The sequence below is a fragment of the Halichoerus grypus genome, chromosome 11 (genome assembly GCF_964656455.1).
Source record: "Halichoerus grypus chromosome 11, mHalGry1.hap1.1, whole genome shotgun sequence".
Taxonomy (NCBI): Eukaryota; Metazoa; Chordata; class Mammalia; order Carnivora; family Phocidae; genus Halichoerus; species Halichoerus grypus.
Genome location: NC_135722.1, coordinates 27,834,500 through 27,855,280, shown reverse-complemented (window position 1 = coordinate 27,855,280; position 20,781 = coordinate 27,834,500). Strand labels below are relative to the sequence as shown.

Here is a 20,781-nt window from a genome sequence, read left to right as displayed (position 1 = left end):
GGATACTTTACAAAGGCAAATAACAGCATCTCAAACAAGTCCTGGGGATGCCACCAACATAAATTTCCAATTGTTGCAAGAATACAAGAGTATCCCCTCTTTGAGAAAAATAATAATAACAGCAATGATGATACAATATTATAATATGCTGGGGCACCTGGCTGGCTCAGTTGGTGGAGCATATGACTCGTGATCTCAGGGTTGTGAGTTTGAGTCCCACATTGAGTATAGAGATTACTTAAAAGTAAAATCTTTTAAAAAATTGTTACATAATGCTTACCAAGGGTCATGTACTTATTCTAAGGACTTCCATATAATTCACTTAATCCTTACAACAGGCTAATAAGGTAATTAATTTCATCCCTATTTTATAGATGAAGAAACTAACCCGTTAGAGAAACTAATTAACATGTCTCAGGTCATACAGTAGACGGTGTAACTAGTATTTGAACTCTGGTTCCAAAATCAGAGCACTTAACCAACATTTTATGCAGCCTCTTTTTAGAGAGGAGACAATGTTACTGGTCAATTTTTCCCTCAAGATATAAATACATAATACTATAATCAATGCCTTGATCGGAGATTGCTTCCCAACGAGTATGTCCTATGTCACAGACCCTACTCAACAGCATGAATCAACTGGCATCGTGGAAAGACTGACATGAAGAATGTTTTCTCTTGCCTTCCTTCACTTAGTTTCTGCGATGGTCTTTGGCAACAGTCACATGGGTCTGGATCATGCCAAACATAGGGTCCTAGGAACATCATTTTGCTTGGAATGGCCACATTAGAAATTGGGGATTGGCTTACGTTCTGAATGTACTGGGTATGGAGCTGATGTTGTGATCACCTTTCGGTTTAACTGGAATTAGGGCACATGAGAAAGTTGGTGTAGACTTAATTCAACTTCTCAGGTCCTAGGGGATGACACCCACTGTGGGAGCCCAGAAGGTAGTTGCTGGAGGAATTCCAGTTCAATCTAGTCATCCAGAAGTCATCTGGCTGACACTGGGAAGAATAAAAATTAAGGACCTGAATTTCTTTGAATTTTAACTTGAGGAGTTGGAACTTTTATTGGATTTTAACTCACAAAGGTAAGATTATTTGGTTTTGGAATTCACTTCTGTGTAAATGTAAAGATTTGGGATTTTCATTTCTTTGGAATTTTATTATTTGAATTTAATTTCTTCATAAAAATTCCATAATGGACATGAGTTAACATTCAAGTTCAGGGTATGTTTTTGGAATTTTGTGATTGAAATACACTAATCCTGTCATTTGATCTCATTGCATTGTAGAATCTCTGAAGAATGTGTCAGAGAATAGATGGCTATTTTGGACAGTGCTATTACGTATAATTTGGGGTATGAAATGGAATAGAAAGTGAACATTCAGTGTTCAGTAGCATGGCCTTAGAGCTAATTTAATTATATTCTAAGTCATTTTGGAATCTTCTAGTGTAAATTTCATACTACCCACCAGGATCTAGAAGGATCCACATAGGAGCCGGTTTTGGTTATTGGAATAATAGGTCCTAAGAGACTGAGGATCTCCTTCCTCAAGAGGCAGAGTGACTTCTCTGATTTACCATAATGGAATAATTAAGCCAAAGAAGTTAAGAGAACAAAAAGTTAGGAAATGTTAGGGGAAATGAGAGTGTTATCAAACAAATCTACCAAAATCTGACACTATCTACACGTGTTCTGCCACTGCTATGTGCTTCTGTAATACCAAATAGCTCAATAGGGGAATGATGTCAGTAGGGTGTAGAAGTTTGGTTAGTGAATATGTGCTTTTTCCTAGGCAAAGAAGGCCAACAGAGAAGGAGTAGAATTCTATCTTTTGGCAGAAAAGAACAAAGACTTTATCTTGGCTACAGCACTGGGGTTCCTTGCAGGACTCTGGGAGTTTTGCTTCCTCCTGTGCCTTCCTTAAAGGAGGCCCCACTGTCTCAAGCCTCCAGTTGATTTCCATCTGCATTGTCTCATCCTCTGTTGTTTTTGTGCAGCTTTAATATCCTCTGAAGCAGCACTCTGAGATACCTATCCAGGCTGTTTGCAGTATCTCCTAAGTTAATTATTATTTAAGTTAGTATTCTAGTTTTAAAGGTACATAGATTTTGAATGATCTTCCTCAACCCTATTATTTTCATAGCCTTGTAATTTTGATGGGAGTGATTTTGCAGAATGCATTTTTTGTATTATGTTCTAGCAGAAATGCTGTACTAGCATGCTGACCACATATAGGAATGTGGCATCTTTACACAGTGGGTAGTTCTCTTCCACCCTAGAAAGAATAGATCTTTGTAGGAGCCATAACTAAAGAAATTTTCCACATGTAACAATATAAATTTCTTTGTTAAAATCTTCTATGGTTTAGAAATCTAAAAACATAAACAATTTTCAAATCCCATGGGTTTTTAAGGGTTTCACTAGACATGATAAAGTTTAGTGTCACGTCAGTTGGGCTCATTTCAAAGTATATCTAATTCTAAAAAAGAAGCATTTTGTGTATCTTTTACTTTTTAGTCCTTGGTACAATTACACTTCTAATCTGTCCTTATAAATAAAAAGTAATTGCTATGATCTTAACATTAGACACGATTTTCTGATCTGACATAAAACAAGCAAACAACAAGTCATACATCAAATGAGAGTATTAGTGATTATTTAAATTAAAAGGTAACTTTCACATAACACTTGACCTTTTCCAAGTTGAAGTTCAGAAGACCATCAAATATAAAAGTTTAGGGACTTCAATCATTTGATGCACAAATTATACTAACAAACAAAGAAAAAAGAAATGCAAAAATTTAATGTTAAGTGACTAGGGTGCTATAGACTGGAAGTTCCTCCAACAGGATTAGCTTCTTTGAGTATGTTAAGTCTAGTGAACTTGTTATGCTTCCACATGTTAGTAGTTGCATAGGCTAATTTCAGCTGGCATAAGCTTTTATAAGTATGCAAAAACACAGGGCAAGGCATGCATTAAAATGTGATAATAGCACACTTCTGGGACACGTGAAGCATGAGGCACAAATCTGAATGCCTCTGGCATTCATGAAGTATCACACCTCAGAGTCAGAGCTTTTATGTTTTGATAAGTAATTGTGTTATACCACATTTGGGAGGGAAAAAAAATCAACTTTCTAAATATAAATCTTTCCCTTTAACCAGGATTCCTTATATTTTAATTCTAACGATTTATTCAAATACAATTTTTTAATTCCTGGTGAGCTGGAAATAATTCAAAGCCAGATAAGGTCTTAAGAAAACATGTTAGTTATTTATTTTATTAATGCAAGTTTAAGAGTGATTATATAATATTGTTGATCATAAAGATCATTTTAGCCAGTGTGATAAGGGGAGATTGCAAAAAGAAGAAATAAACTTCAATAATGATGCCCTCTGTATCCTCCCTGCCCACAAAAGACCATAAGGAAGTATTCCCTGTGTTACATATGTCTTACAGGTAAATAACTACCTAGATAATGGGTATGTCTACAGAAGCTTGGAAATCTTCAGATAAAAACTCCTAATAAAATGAAAAATAATTATCATATCTAACACACATATTAAAAATGACCAAGAAAAAATTGATTTACTTTCTAAATACACAAACACACATATCATCCCTGGCAGAAAAAAAATTTAAGAGTTATAAAAATAAGTATCAAAATATAATAGTAGTCACTCAATAGTATTTTTTTTTAAATATTTATTTGAGAGAGAGAGAGAGAGAGAGAGCACATGTGAGCACAGAGGGAGGGGCAGATTCCCTGCTGAGCAGAGAGCGGGATGTGGGACTCGATCCCAGGACACTGAAATCATGACCTGAGCCAAAGGCAGATGCTTAACCCTCTGAGCCACCCAGGTGCCCCAGTAGCCACTCAATAGTATTAAGATGATAAAGCCAGTAATGGTTTGATTTTATGCAGTACAAGCAAGGATATTAGAAATAAATGTAAGTACAGCCATATCCTAAAAAGACTTAAAGCTTTTTGGATCTAGCCTTGCAGTTTACGTATGCCACTTAATATTTTGGCCCTCTTCAGGCATATGGAGTTAAGGCTTAAATGAAGTGATAGGATCTTAACAGTAGTACATTTAGTAGTGCTAATAGTAACACTACTAAAGTAATAGTAATTACTACTAAAGCAATAAAAAGTAAATTTAAAAAAGTAAAAAGTAAATAACAGTAGCAATTACTACTAATAGTAATTTAATAGCAGTACAAACACGGAATTCATGGTACATTTTGCTTTTAGAGACTAGCAAATCAGTGTTTTTAGAAATACAGATTGACAAAGACATACAATGAAATTGTTTTAAAACACATTTCATAACTTTTGAAAACCTCTAGAAGTTAACCAAAACAATTAAAAAATATCTGAGAACACGGCAGTATGATTTCTCAGTTTTCTCTTCTAAAAGCTGTATACCATAGAAAATACCTGTTAAAATTATGAAAATTTATCAATTGCTTTTATTTATTAAGTGATGGCTTACTAAAGTTAAAATACTTATGATTTTTTTTAAATCTAAACTTGAGCTGTGCTATAGGCTGAATGTTTATGTCCCACCAAAATTTAAATGTTGAAACCTAATGTGATGGTATTTGGAGGTAATTGGGTCATAAGGGTGGAGCCCTCATGAATGAAATTAGTGTCCTTATACAAGAGACCCCAGAGGGCATCCTTGCCCTTTCCACCAATAAGGACACAAGTGAGAAAATAGCAATCTATGAATCAGTTAAGGGGCCCCCAACAGACAATGAATCTGCCAGGGCCTTGATCTTGGACTTCATGAATATAAGAAATAAATGTTTGTTGTTCAAGCCACCCAGTGTATGGTATTTTTGTGATAGAAGACCAAATGGACCAAAACATGCTGAAATAAAGATTCCTCAAACCTTAATCCCTTTCATAATTTCCTTTTGTATTAAGAATGACATATTTATCCATGTTAAAACTAAACTTTTATTATAGCTGTTTTCCTTTTAAATGTATAAAGTAAAAACAAAATTATGCAAGTGCCTTTTGAAATGTTATCATAGAGTTTATAAGATCTTTGTCACTTACCTTTTGAAATATCTTTAATTGTTCTGCCATACAAATCATAAAGATATCTGGCTGGTGAATTTAGATTCATTCTCACTGTGCAAGTATCTAAAACCTACCCAGGGGGGAAAAAAAACCTTTAAGTAATTTATTACAGTAAGCTCTGGCTAAATCAAATAAATATTAAAAGCCTTTCTATACTAAATGGCCATAAAAATTATACTGTAAAATAAAATTTGATGATTTAGAAAATGTTTCTAATATATGAAAAAAAAAAGCAGTTAAAATTATTAGATCACAATTTTACTTTAAAAACACACAAACAAGGGCACCCGGCTGGCTCAGCCAGAAGAACATGCAACTCTTGATCTTGAGGGCAAGCCCCACACTTATTATTAAAAATAAGAAATAAAAAATAAATTAAAAATATAATAAATAAAAATACGTTATATTTAAAAACATAAATAAAAAATATAAAAAATAAAATAAAAAATAAAAAACACACAAATATTAATAAAAAAGAGAAAAGAGATGCAACAAATATTAAAAAGTGGTTATACTGTATTTAATAAATGCTAGAACTATGGGAAATTTTTATATTATTCTTGCTATTTTCTATATTTTTCATTAATTTATAGTGGGAGCATATTACTTTTAAATTTGGTCTTAATCAACACAAATAAATGGAAAGATATATCATATTAATGGATGGAAGAATTAACATTAAAATGCCCATACTGCCCAAAGCAATCTATAGATTCAATGCAATCCTTATTAGAATACCAATAGTATTTTTCACAGAACTAGAACAAATAATTGTAAAATTTGTATGGAACCACAAAAGACCTGGAATAGCCAAAGCAGTCTTGAGAAGGAAGAACAAAGCTGGAGGTATCACACTCCCAGATTTCAAACTATATCACAAAGCTATAATAACCAAAATAGTATGGCACTGGTGCAAAAACAGACACATTAGACCAATGGAACAGAGTTGAGAACCCAGAAATAATCCCACACTCCTATGGTCAATTTATGACAAAGGAGGTGAGAATATACACTGGGGAAAAGACAGTCTCTTCAATAAATGTATTGGGGAAACTGGACAGCTACATGCAAAAGAATGAAACTGGACCACTTTCTTATACCATACACAAAAATAAACTCAAAATGGAGTAAAGACCTGAATATAAGACCTGAAGCCATAAAACTCCCAAAAGAAAACAGAGACAGTAACCTCTTTGACATCAATCTTAGCAAAATTTTTCTAGATATGTCTCCTCAGACAAGGGAAACAAAGGAAAAATAAACGACTGGGACTACATCAAACTAAAAAGCCTTTGCACAGTGAAGGAAACCATCAACAAAATGAAAAGGCAACCTACTGAATGGGAAAGGAATTGCAAAGGGTATTTCCAACAATGGGCTAATATCCAAAAATATATAAAGAATTCATACAAGGGAACACCCAAAAAACCAAATAATACAATTAAAATGGGCAGAGGACCTGAATAGATATTTTTCCCAAGAAGATATATAGATGGCCACAGACACATGAAAAGATGCTCAACATCACTAATCATCAGGGAAATGCAAATCAAAATCACAAGGAGATATCACTTAATACCAGTCAGAATGAATAGGATAAAAAAGACAAGACATAACAAGTGTTGGCAGGGATGTGGGGAAAAGGGAACCTTTGCATGCTGTTCATGCAAACGTAAACTGGTGCGAATGTAAATTGGAAAACAGTATGGAGATTCCTCAAAAAACTAAAAATAGGGGCACCTGGGTGGCTCAGTCATTAAGCATCTGCCTTCAGCTCAGGTCATGATCCCAGGGTCCTGGGATTGAGCCCCGCATTGGGCTCCCTGCTTGGCAGGAAGCCTGCCTCTCCCTCTCCCACTCCCCCTGCTTGTGTTCCCTCTCTCACTGTGTCTCTCTCTGTCAAATAAATAAATAAAATCTTAAAAAAAAAAAAACCTGGGGCGCCTGGGTGGCTCAGTCGTTAGGCGTCTGCCTTTGGCTCGGGTCGTGACCCCAGGGTCCTGGGATCGAGCCCTGCATCAGGATCTCTGCATCAGGATCTCTGCTCGGCAGGAGGCCTGCTTCTCCCTCTCCCACTCCCCCTGCTTGTGTTCCCTCTCTCACTGCCAAATAAATAAATAAAATATTAAAAAATAAATAAATAAATAAATAAAAAACCTAACTAAAAATATAAGTACCATACAATCCAGTAATTCCACTTCTGAGTATCTACCCAAGGAAAATGAAAACATGAATTTGAAAAGATATATGCACCACTATGTTTATTGCAGCATTATTCACAAGCCAAGATATAGAAGCAACCCAAGTATCCATCAGTAGATGAATGGATAAAGACTGTATGTATATACAATGAAATATTACTCAGCCATAAAAAAAAGAATGAAATCTTGCCATTCCTAACAACATGGGTGGACCTAATGGGTATTATGCTAAGCAAAATAAGTCAGACAAAGACAAATATATAATTTCACTTATATGTGTAATCTAGAATACAAAACAAATAACAAACAAACAACAATAATAACAAAGAGAAACACATTTATGAATATAGAGAACAAACTAGGGGCTGCCCAAGGCAGGAAAGGTGGGCAGATGGGCAAAATAGGTGAAGGAGACTAAGGGGTACAAACTTCCAGCTATAAAATAATTAAGTCACAGGAATGAAAAGTACAGCATATAGTTAATACTATTATAATAACATTGTATGGTGACAGATGGCAACTACGTTTATCGTGGTAAGCATTTTGTATTGTATATAATTGTCGAATCACTATATTGTACACCTGAAACAAATACGTCAACTATACTTCAGTTAAAAATAAAAATAAATAAAAATTGGGGAGGGTATGTGCTATGGTAAGTGCTGTGAACTGTGTAAGACTGTTGAATCACAGACCTGTACCTCTGAAACAAATAATACATTATATGTTAAAAAAAAAAAAAAAAAAAGAAGATAGTAGGAAGGGAAAAATGAAGGGTGGGGAAATCGGAGGGGGAGATGAACCATGTGAGACTATGGACTCTGAGAAACAAACTGAGGGTTCTAGAGGGAGGGGGGATGTGGGGGATGGGTTAGCCTGGTGATGGATATTAAAGAGGGCACGTATTGAATGGAGCACTGGGCGTTATACGCAAACAATGAATCATGAAACACTACATCAAAAACTAATGATGTAATGTATGGTGATTAACATAACATAATAAAATAAATTTAAAAAAATAAAAATAAATAAATTAGGTCTTAAGGTACTTTCTTTGGGTTTTAAATTCTTTCCAATTGTCCTAAAGTCAATTATAAATATAGTCTGATCACAGTTCAACTTGATAACTTATGTTGTTTGGGTACTAAATAAGTGGAATTAAAAAACCACATTTCAAGGTTTCCCATGAGCCTGAATCTCAAGAACTTCTTGTAATGGTTTCTAATATGGTAAAGTTGTTTTCTCAATATTTTTTTATTTTATTTTACTTTATTTTTTTAAAGATTTATTTATTTACTTTAGAGAGCTAGAGAAAGAGAAGGGGGAGGAGCAGAGGGAGAGAGAGAAACCTAAGCAGACCCCACACCCAGCATGGAGCTCAACATGGGGTTCAATCCCACGACCCTGAGATCAGGACCCCAGCTGAAATCAAGAGTCGGATGTTCAACCAGCTGAGCCACCCAGGTGCCCCTGTTTTCTCAATATTGTAATATCTTGATCTGTCTTGATACAGCCCTTGTAACAATGACCTTTTCAACATCAGTGAAGACTTAAAACATGCATCAGTTAGAGGGAAAGTTCTACTCACAGCATGAAAAAAAATTAAAGTAACAAAGGGTGCTGGAGAGTATCAAGTAACCTCATGCAAGTTTTATTAGGTTTTTGGAAGTGACTCCCAAAACATGAATCACTATATCCATTTACAAGTATATAGTAGGGGCGCCTGGGTGGCTTAATTGGTAGGACATGCAACTCTTGATCTTGGGATTGCGAGTTCAAGCCCCACATTGGGTGTAGAGATTACTTAATAATAAAATCTTCAAGGGTGCTGGGGTGGCTCAGTCAGTAAAACGTCCAGCTCTTGATCTTAGCCCAGGTCTTGATCTCAGGGTTGTGAGTTCAAGCCCCACGTTGGGCTCCATGCTAGGCATGGAGCCCACTTAAAAAATAAAATAAATAAAATAAATAAAATAAAAATCTTTTTAAAAAAGTATATAATACATTCCAAATCCAAATTGAAAATACTTTGTCTTCCATTTTCACTATTAATGGCTATAATGTACTACTGCTTTTGCATAACCTAAACTATTGAAGGATGATGTGCATTACATGATTACATAGTAAAAAGAACATCTTTCCATTGCTGTTACCACCCTGCCTCCAGTTCTGCCCAATTTTATCCTTACCTTAAAGATTTATTTACTTATTTTTAGAGAGAAAGAGAGCAAGTGTGCCTGAGTGGGGGGAAGGGCAGAGGGAGAGAGAGAGAGAATTTCAAGCAGACCAGAGAGGGGTAAGGCCAACATGGGGCTGGATCCCATGACCCTGAGATCATGATCTGAGCCGAAATTAAGAGTCTGATGCTTAACCGACTAAGCCAGCCAGGCGCCCCTATCCTTACTTTAAAATTGGAAACTAATCCTAGTCCTAGCCCAACCAACTCATTTTCTTTGTGACAACGAACATATTTAAAGAGCTTCATGTGTATATAAAGACAAAGTTGTACTTTCCTTTCAGTCTGGAGAACAACTTTCAAACATTGTGACTAATTTGCTTTATCTAGTTGCTGTATCAAGTGATATGTGTTGCATTTAAAAGGCAAATATCTAATTGACTAATTTAATTTGACAAATTGGCCTTTACTGGATTACATCAGAGGTTCTCAGCCTTTATTCTACCCCTACACATGACCAATAATGTTCTCATGAGCCACATAGTCCCACAGGCATTTACAGGATTGTGTGTGTTTCTTGCATGCTAGCTGCAATCCAGTTTTGGGCAATTTTTCAGAAACTATGTATTGCTGCTCTTTTTCTCAAAATCAGGAAGGCATATCTGTTTATGACTACGAATGAAGTTACAGGAATAATCTTGGACCCTCTAATTTATGAGGGAAATACTCACAATATCAATGCTTTACCTAAATAACAATGTTCTTGCTATGTATTTCACAAGTATTATAAACTCTGTCATATGGAGCCAATCCATGACCTCCAATCTGCCTATTTAGAGGGTATCAGTGCAGGAGTTCAATTCCTGACTAACTCCATGTGTTCTCACAAGTCAGAGACAATACTCCCTTGGAATATCTAAGTCGGAATAGCCCCATGGCTGGGACTGGTCCTTGCCACCCAATAAAATAAGGTAATAACGCTGGTGACTCTAAATGTTACTCTTCCTGCCTTCCTTCCCACTCTTTTGGGGCAATTTCTTTAGTGATTACTACACATAAGTTCACCTAGGACTCCTATCCATGGGCAGAAACCTTTACTAAAAATGCTTGAAAAGCAATATTCAAAATATAAGAGAGAAGTTATCAGAAGAAATTGGAGTTTTGTCTGTGACTTTAGACAGAACATACTGACATTGGCATGGGATCCACCCTTGTGTTTTTAAAAATACTTTATTGACACAGTTCGTCTCTGACTAGCAAAATTCTCCTGTTGGTCACTTTAGTCCATGTGACTTTGTCTCCAAGGATTATCCTTTTACTACCACCACCACCCTCTTTGACAGAAATATTAACAGGAGACAATTCAGTACACATTCTTCCTTAGCCAGTCATCTCTCAACACTATTAAGAATCTACGTTTGGTTCCATAGAGCCCCCTCTCTTGGCTACCCATAGTCTTGATCTTTCCATTCTTTATGTTTAGTTCTCAATTTCTTAATATTACAAATCTATTATTTAAAAGTTCAATGAAGCCCTTTGGTACAAATTGTATTCTCTAATTACTAGTGAAGGTTCAAATATCTAAATACCCTCCTCCAAAGTTATAATTTACCAATTAAACTAAGTAAAATGTGAGCTATTTAAAGATAGTCCCATTTATTTCAGCTAAAACTTCAATGATTTTAAAAATTATTTCAAATACTGCTGCCTTTGTATTTAAAAAAATCAGTCAAGTAAAATTACACAGCTTTCTAACTCTAAGAGCCCTCTTTTCATTGTGCCAAAATACCACTAAAAGTGTTTGTGCAAGCCAAATTTTAAGAGTTAAATGAGTTTAAAAACTGCCATTAGAAAATCAGATACTAGAAATTTATAATGCATCAGCAACACTGTCATTCTCTTATACTTTCAGGATGAAAGATCCTTGCAGTGTTTAAGCAATGCCAACCTTCAGGAATCATTTTTTCAGAGTACATTATCAGTGGTATGAATTAGTATCAATATAAATTTCTGTCAAAAGCCCTGAAATGAAGCCTCTACTTGTAAGGTCATTCTTATAATTCACAATGGAAAATATTTAACAGTGTCATCTTGCTGTAATATTAAGGTTAATTAAAACACCATTTCCACTCATCTGTACCCGTTAAGCTTGTTAAAATATTATTTTTACAAATTCACATTTTGTTAATTTCTTACAGCATAGGTTGTAGAGAACCCTTCTGATCTGAAATTTAAAACCATCATGCTGTAAAACCAGACTCTTTGACTAGCAGCTGGGAAGAGATTTTCTACAAACTCTTTTTAGTTTAATCTGTTTACCCATGGGCATATCTGATGCAAAGTTTACAGTTTCTGGAATGGCTACCATGGAGGTGGTGTGGTTACACAGCCTAGAGCCTCTGGGTTTGGCTTGCCACTACCCCAGTCCAGGTGAGAGAGCTCAACATCACCCCTGGCCAAGTGAGCCAAATCAACAAGCCATTAGATCCAACAAGGCCCTTCTCCTCAAAGTATGTTTTTATCATATGTTTTATATGTTAACATCCAGAAGTATAAGCCCTGATTTACACTTCCCCATAAACTGTTTTCAAAAGATCTGTGGCAAGGGTCAGCAACTTACACACCATGGGCTAATTCTGGCCACAACCTGTTTCTGTATGGCCTATGGGCTAAGAATAATTTGTACAATTTTAAATGTTAAAAAAAATCAAAAGAATAGTGTTTTGTCATGTTAAAATTAATATTTCAGTGCCCATAAATAAAATTTTCTTGGAAAACAGCTATACTCTTCATTAGTATATTTTCTGCGGCTGCTTTCACACTACAGCAAGAGGGTCTTTGCATTGTGCAATCTACAAATGCCTCCCCTAAGCAACAAAATGGACTGGGCCCTCAAGCTCTTTTAAAGGAAAACAGGCTTTCCCCTGAATTCAGTAATTTCCTCAGGACTCTCTCAAACGCTGGGATTTTATTCTCTCATACTACAATCTCAAAGTGTTGGGAGAGGATGGGAAGGTGGGAAGGGGTGTTACAATGTTATTTCAAGATTTCTCTCCAACTCTCTTATTGAACAAACAAAACAACCTGACCTTCAACTGCACCATCTTCCTTCACTCTAGTCATTCTTCTTCATTCATGGATAACTTCTTTTTTTAAAAGATTTTTTTATTTATTTTTTGACAGAGAGAGAGACAGCAAGAGAGGGAACACAAGCAGGGGGAGTGGGAGAGGGAGAAGCAGGCTTCCTGCGGAGCAGGGAGCCCAGAGTGTGGCTCGATCCCAGGACCCTGGGATCATGACCTGAGGCGAAGGCAGATGCTTAAAGACTGAGCCACCCAGGCGCCCCTCATGGATAACTTCTGCTACAAAAATCCTAGCCCTGGCTGATGCTTACTATCCACGTGCTATGCACACACCAAGAATCTTGGTGCTCCTGAAGAAATCACACAAATGACCGCATCAGCATTAGTATTATTCATAGTCACCAAACTCCATGGTCCCTCAATACTGCCCAGTCACTTCTATTTCATTTGTTTGGTTAAATATCTCCTCTACTTACCATAATGAGTATTTCAAACCATCTCTGCTCTCTACCCGGCCTCCCCTCCTCTACTTCCCTATTTATTTTTGGCAGACTACAAGCCTACCTCTTTCTATACCTATTCTCTCCTTTTCCCACTAGTTGGAAGAGTCTATGCTCCTATCTAAGACCAATATTGCACCTATGCTTTCAATTATGTTTGCTCTCAACTTTTAAAGTAGTATATATTAGGGGCGCCTGGGTGGCTCAGTCGGTTAAGTGTCTGCCTTTGGCTCAGGTCATGATCCTGGAGTCCTGGGATCGAGGCCCACATTGGGCTCCTTGCTCAGCGGGGAGCCTGCTTCTCCCTCTCCCTCTGCCTGCTGCTTCCCCTGCTTGTACACTCTCTCTGTCAAAAATAAATAAAATCTTCAAAAAAATAAAATAAAGTAGTATATATTATCCATCATTTCTTCTCTTTCATATATATTCAGCTATTCCTTCTCAATGAGATTTTTCCTACTGGCACTTAAACATGATTAAGCCTATCCTATCTTAGAAATTAAATTAAATTAAATTAAAAAAAAAGAATGTGTAATTGTATAAAAGGAAATTTCCAAATAAAACTGTTTTTGCTACCAGAGCACTAACCTTATACTGACCTCAGGAAATAAAATAAGAAAATCTCTTCACATTTGTAGCAATTCTCTCAGTGGCCTACCCAATATTCATTTTTTGCCTCATCCTTGCTGTCCTGATTTTGTTTAGAGGTTCACTTTTACCGCTTTGGACTCAAGGTAGACTACAGTTACCTTGATTGATCATGGTGGTCCCATGCCTCTTGTCAGGTTGGGAGTAGGCACATAATCTAGTTCTGAAATAAGATATGAGAAAGGGCTTCTGGGAAAGGCTTCATCATTCAGAGGGAAGAGATAGTCCTTTTCTGCCACTGGCCAAAATTGTACCTGGCTGTGCAACAGCCATCCTGTTACCAACATATGAAAGAGCATAAAATCCAGAAAATTAAAAATAACATAACTGGGGGGCACCTGATTGGCTCATTTGGGTGAGCATGTGGCTCTTGGATCTTAGAGTCATGAGTTCCAGTCTCTTGTTGGGTGTAGAGATTACTTAAATAAATAAAACTTGTTAAAAAATGTAACTGGAATCCTATCATGCTATGCTTAAAACTGTCCTACTCCTAGATTTCTTGCTTCCTTTTTGCTTAAGTCTGTTTAAATCAGGATTCTCCGTTATCTGCAGCTATCATCCTAACTCCATAGAAAAAAATTTTTTTTGGCCCAGGTTCCTCAAACGAGGAACATTGTTTCAACTAACTCAATGAGTATTTGTACAGCAAATAGATTACAACAGTATTCACTATATAAACCTCCTAAGAAGCAAATCATTTAATTAAGAACCCAGAGAAGGATTTTAAAGGAAAGTTAGCAAGCTGAAAACTGTGAAAATTAATGGATAATTATGAAATTGGTTCATTGGATTACTAAAAATACTTCACCTTTGGCAATTAATTGTATTTGTTCAGTAGAAGAGAATACAATTTATCATGAATATTTTGAGGAGAATCTGTTTTTACAGATTTTTTTGGCTTACTGAAAGACTGTCAAATACACTGTGAATTTTCAAAGAATTAAAATGTAATAAAATGTACTAAGCATAACTCTCTGCTAAGACCAATATTTTACAATGACTTATAATAAAAATTATGATCATATTTTCAACCTGAAGATGCCAGGAGATTGGGATGAATTTGTAACCATCTTATTAAATAACTTAAAGGTACTTTTCTGAATAAATCCTGGAAATAAATTTACTGGCCAGTTATTTGTCTTTTTCTCATAAAAGTGGGTGATAGAATGCATGCCAAATCTAGTTATTTGCTCTTACTAATAATGAACATCACTATGATTTGTAAAAGCAATCATTTCTGGTGAATTTGAAATGTAAGTGTTCTGGCATTTTATTATTTAAAATGTGAATGAGAAGTAGATAACCAAAGGAGATTGTCCAAGTAATCTATTAATACATACTCTTTAGATACTCTAGCCTTAATTGATCTCTTCTTAAAATAATTAAATAACCCAGGTTACTTTAAAATGTTTATAATGCTAATTATACTGTTATTTGCTTTTTAAAATTATTATTTTGATGTACAATTTACATGAAATAAGCTGTACCTATTTTAAGTGTACAGTTTAACGCAGGTAGAAAAAAATGTATCTGGGGCGCCTGGGTGGCTCAGTCAGTTAGGTGTCTGCCTTTGGCTCAGGTTATGATCCCAGGGTCCTGGGATCGAGTCCCACATTGGGCTCCCTGCTCAGCGGGGAGCCCTGCTTCTTCCTCTGCCTCTCCCCCTACTTGTGCTCTCTCCCTCTCTCTATCCCTCTCTGTCAAATAAGTAAATAAAATCTTTAAAAGAAAAAAAAAAAAGAAGAAATATATCTGTGTAACCACCACCACAATCAAGATATAGAATATTTCCTTTACTCTCCAAAATTCCTCATGCTCTTTCCCAATCACTATTCAGTAAACTTGACCCCAGGAAACCACTGATCCCTTTCACTAAAAAAGTTTTGTTTGTTCTAAAATTTCACATAAATGGAATCAAATAGAAAGTATTATTTTGTATCTGGCTTCTTTCATTTACCACAATATTTGTTCCTTTTTGTTGCCAAAGAGTATTCCTTGGTATGGATATAGCACAATTTGTTTATCCACTCATTTGTTTTTGTTTTTTTTAAGTATTATAATTCTATAGTTTCATTAAGTCAAAAACTAACAATGTGGTATTAAGTTTACATTTAAACAAAATTTCACAGAAACCTAACACATGCCTAAAAAGATTTTACAACGCAGTTCTAGATGCAGACCTAAATGATGCCAAGAACTGATGGATCTCATGATTCAAGACAGCATTTGGGTATTAGTTAATTCTTAGGATTAAAAAAAATTTTGTTTTGTTTTATGTTTTAAAGTGAACCACTGGCCCAGTATGAAAGTTTAATCTTCTGAGACCAGGGCTTTTGAAATCATTCCACTCTTGAAGTGATTTAGCGAACTTGTGCTGTCAGTGACTGAACCCTGCCACCAATGATTTCAGAGTTCAAAGTTCAAATAACAGGCTTCAGGAGTTTTCTACCCTAAGAGCAGGGACCCTTGCTTTTCCCTACTCTCCCATCTTCTATAGCACCTTCTTCCCCTCCCCAAATACCTCAGCCAGTGGCTTGGATGGGCAAGCTGATGTTTAAAACTTCATTAATCGGAAAAGAAAGGGTCTTCTTATCAATTCCAAGAATAGGCACCTCTAAGACAGAACTACCTGTCTATGTATATGCTCCAATAAGATTTTCCCTCTTCAACCAGTTTCCATCCCCAAAATGGCAACTTTGGTAACTTATTAACTGGCTTAGTTCTTTGTGGGGAACAGCACTAAGCTCAGGCAGGGAATACCTGGGCTTCTAAGTTTCAGGCATTCACAGCTTTTAAACAGTTTCTCACAGTCTTCATTTAGATTGCCAAGGACTTTTTTTGAAAAGATATAATATTCTGGACACACCACTAGTTTATTCTTTCCATTGCTTCACCATTTCCCCCCTCAGGCCCCAAATTTTAACAAAAAAAGATCCTACCCATCTCTGTTCCTTTCCACCCCCATCCCTCCCACTCCCAAATAATACACCAGTAATAGCCAAAAACTACACACATGCTATGCTGTAAAAATGCAGAGTTAATACTATTGGGAAGAAGGCTGTGGTTTGTGCAGATGCGCTTTGAAAATCTACAGTATCTTTTGCTCTCCCACACACCCATTCTGTAAATTTTGTCTTTCATGGAAGGCCCTTTGCCTTTCTCAGCAAACTACAGAATGGGCCATCTTGCAACACTTCTCCTTCCCCTTCATTGGGAGAGGTGTGTGCAAACTACACAGCATGGAAAGGTTTTAAAACATTTTGGCTACCATAGGGCACAGAAATTATATTGACTCTTCAAAGGACATCTTCTTAAGCCATCTCTATGGTGTCAAGACAAGTGACTCCTTCTCTCCCCACTCTAAACCCACAGTCAGATGTGACAGGAGAGTTAATTCTTGTCATCTTTTTTGTCATCAGCCTCCAAGGGGTAAGAATGCCATGTCAGCCTTTTCTCATAGAAAGATATGACCACTTGTAGGCACTTGACATTGACTTCCATGGCAGGGACTAAGTCAGCCTCATCAGAGTTTTTCCATTTCATCAGGAATATGAGTTCTCTGCTGGATTCTGTAGCTCCAATAATCCTTTCTGGCTCCAAATCACAGGCAAAGACTCCTGGCTTTTCTGACTCTTCTTTCCTCTGTTTTGGTTTGCTCTCCACTCCCTTATCTTAAGAACCAGACTTGTGCTTGCCTCCCTGATTTATCTGTCTCATATGCTGTTTTCTCTGACTATAGAAACTCAGCAATGAGATCAGGGCAATCCAGGTTCTCTTCTGACTCCCACATGTTATCCTCATCTGAGAACCCCTTCCACTGTAGGAGGTACTCCACTTTGCCCTTTACCACTTGACAGTCAAGAACTTTATCCATCACATATTCCTCTTTCTCCTCATCTAGCACCTCCTCCACTTACTTCTTGTTTTGTGTCATCCCCATAGTGCCCACCAGCTTTCTGGTCTAAAGGGTGACGCTGCTCAGAGCAGCACCTAAGAGCCAGAGAGGAATTCAAATGGAGGGGCGTCTGGGTGGCTCAGTCAGTTAAGTGTCTGCCTTCAGCTCAGGTCATGATCTGGGATCCTGGGATAGAGCCCCACATCAGGCTCCTGGCTCGGTAGGGAGTCTGCTTCTCCTTCTGCCCTCCCCCTTGCTTATGCACTCTCTCTCTCTCTCATAAATAAATAAAATCTTAAAAAAAAAAGAATAATTTGCCCCAATGTGGGTCTATTTCTGAACTCTGTATATCCTTCCATTGCTCTTTCTGTGTATCCTTATGTCAATACCATTATATCTTGATTACTTTGTAATAAATGCTAAATTCAGTAGTGCAAGTCCTCCAAATTTGGCTATTCTAATTCCTTTGCATTTCCTGAGCTTTCATTGAGCTTCCTGGATCTGTGGGTTGACATTTTTCAGGAACTCAAAAAAATTCTGGCCATCACTTCTTCAACTATATTCTCCCTCTCCCTAATCTTTCTAGGGCTCCAATTGTATATCTATGAGACTGCTTATATTAACCCACAAGTTACTGACACTCTGTCCTTTTTTCAGCCTTTTCCTTTTTCTTCTCTATACTTCAGTTTGGATAGTTTTTATTGCCCTCTCTCGAAGTTCACTGATCTCTTGTTCCCTAATGTCTAATCTGCTGTTAAACCCACCTGGTGGATTTTTTTTTTTCCTTTTAAGATATTGTATTTTTCAGGTCTAGAACTTCCATTGGTTCTATTTTTAGTTTCCATTTCTCTTCATATAATATTCATGTTTTTCTTTAATTCCTTGACATATTTATAATGGCTTTCAAAGTGTCTTTTACTGGGGCACCTGAGTGGCTCAGTCAGTTAAGTGTCTGCCTTCAGCTCAGGTCATGATCTCAGAGTCCTGGGATGGAGCCCCACATCAGGCTCCCTGCTTAGCTGGGAGTCTGCTTCTCCCATTCCCTCTGCCCCTCCCCTCTGCTTGTGCATGTTCTCTCTCTCAAATAAATAAAATCTTCAAAAAAAAATGTCTTTTACTGTTAAGTCTATTTGGAGGGTCTGCTTCTATTGAATTGACTTTTCTCCTGGATAATGATTACCTTTTTTGGGATCTTTGTGAATTTCCCACATGTTTAACAAAATCTCTCTCCTCTGACACGTCAAAACACAAATGTATACCTACCCTGGGCACACTTCCATAGTTATTTCCTTTTCACATCTCCATTAGTTGTTTTTTCCCTGGTAGTTAGTTGCTTATGCCAAGCCTTAGGGAGTTCACCCTGTGCATGAACAACTTAATATTTAGCCAAGGATACAAGGGGACCCCCAAGCAAATTTTGGGAACTATTATCTAAGTAGTTCCTTAATTTATGACATTTCATGGAAAATTCCAGACATTTCCAGCTCCTACTACTTTGATGTCTTTCTCCTCAGCTTGCAGAGACTACTGTGTTTTTCTTGGATTTTCTCTCCTTATACCACAGTCCAAAAAATGCCTCCAGGTATAAAGATGGGGTACATAGTAGGACTCACCTCAAGTTTTCTTCTCTCAAGCTTGACTACTCATTATGTAATGTCTAAAAATCATTGTTTCATATATTTTGTCCAATTCCAGTTGTTTAAAATGGGATGGCTAGTCTCATACTAGTTATTCTGTTATGACTGTAAACAGATATTGCACATTTTTTCATGGTTATGTTAACTCATTTTTAAGTGAGGACACATAGGAATTAAAATGTAATAAAAAGTATATTTGTGGCGCTTTCCCATAATGAAAAAAATTTGAAGTAGAAAAATGGGTTCCAGTCCTAGCTATTCCAGTTGATCAACTTTGGATAGGGCAGCTATAACTTCTCTAAGTCTCAGTTTTCTGATTTGCTTAATTAGATGATTTCATAAAATCTGTGATCTTAAGATTAAGGATTATCTGTCCTTAAGTATCATTTGTAAAGTAAATAAATCTGCAAACTGAAAATTCTCATTTGCTTTTATTTCAGCTGAGGAAATTCACAGTCCCGCCCCTCACACATAGGATTTTATTCAAGAAAATAAATTCTGATTACCAAATAATTACTATAAGATTCTAAAATAATCCAATTGTAAAACCCTGAAATTGACAATAAATAGAAGACAATTGGCTATCTACAGCCTCTTGAAAATAAATTCCAGTATCAAATTCCATATTTTAAAAAAATCTGCTTTCATATTTTAAAATCTGATATTAATCCCTGGTCTGAACACTAGACTAATTTTTAAAACAATAATAGTATCAACGGGTTTTTCCCTCATCTATCATAAAAAGCTCTTTAAAGAACTTCTAACATACTAATTATGCACGTCCTCCCCTGTCGGAATCCATGGTGAGCATCCTTAATCAAATTTTGTTACTCCAGGTGCTCCCTTTTGAATCTCTTAAAATGTTCTCTAAATTCTTTTACCCACACTACTGGAAAAAATCTCTGCTGTTATAGTTACTGATCTGTGTGTGAACATTCCATAATAATGCTATTATGTTGTATTTTTTTCAATTGAATTGTATGTTTTAAAACTTGAACATTTTCTTGCAGGCTTTTTGTGTTTAGGCTTACTATTTTCCCAATTAACAAATGTGAGCATCATAAAAGTCTGGATTTTCCTTTGACTTAAGGGTATCCATGATTTATTTATACCTTGACAGAAATATATAAGATATTCTCTCAATCCTTATGTGGTTTTTTAGTAGTAACAGGGAAAAGTCGCTATAATGAAATATGTTTACATACAAATATTAAGGGAATGTTTATTTCTTCTAAGTCAGAGTTGCCACATGGACTACTCCCTGCTAATTTGTAGAATTTTTCCTCTTCCTGATTTCTTAACTTCCTGCATTAGTTCTAATCTAACAACTAGTGATCTAATTTCCCATAAGCTGTTTTCTATGTCATACAACTTATTTTCTTTCTCATAAACCACATCAGAAGTATAGGAAAACAAACAAGGAATCTATGAAGATTTCCATTAATCAGTAAATGAAGTTTTAGAATACCAGAACAGGAGTTCTCAAACTTAATGGGGCTAGGAATCATCTGGACACATTTGTTGAAGTTCAGATTCCCAG

At 36.2% G+C, this 20,781-nt stretch overlaps 1 protein-coding gene and 1 pseudogene across 1 annotated transcript in view; both read right to left on the bottom strand.

Annotated features, from left to right (window-relative positions):
- The window catches only part of DCDC1 (doublecortin domain containing 1), a 97,336-nt gene that overhangs the window by 14,144 nt on the left and 62,411 nt on the right, over positions 1–20,781 (bottom strand). Inside the window, exon 8 of the mRNA XM_036105443.2 lies at positions 5,081–5,174. Coding sequence (XP_035961336.2) covers positions 5,081–5,174 — 94 coding nt within the window. The remainder of the gene's footprint in view (positions 1–5,080; positions 5,175–20,781) is intronic.
- Positions 17,100–17,649, bottom strand: LOC118543981 (chromobox protein homolog 1 pseudogene; annotated as a pseudogene).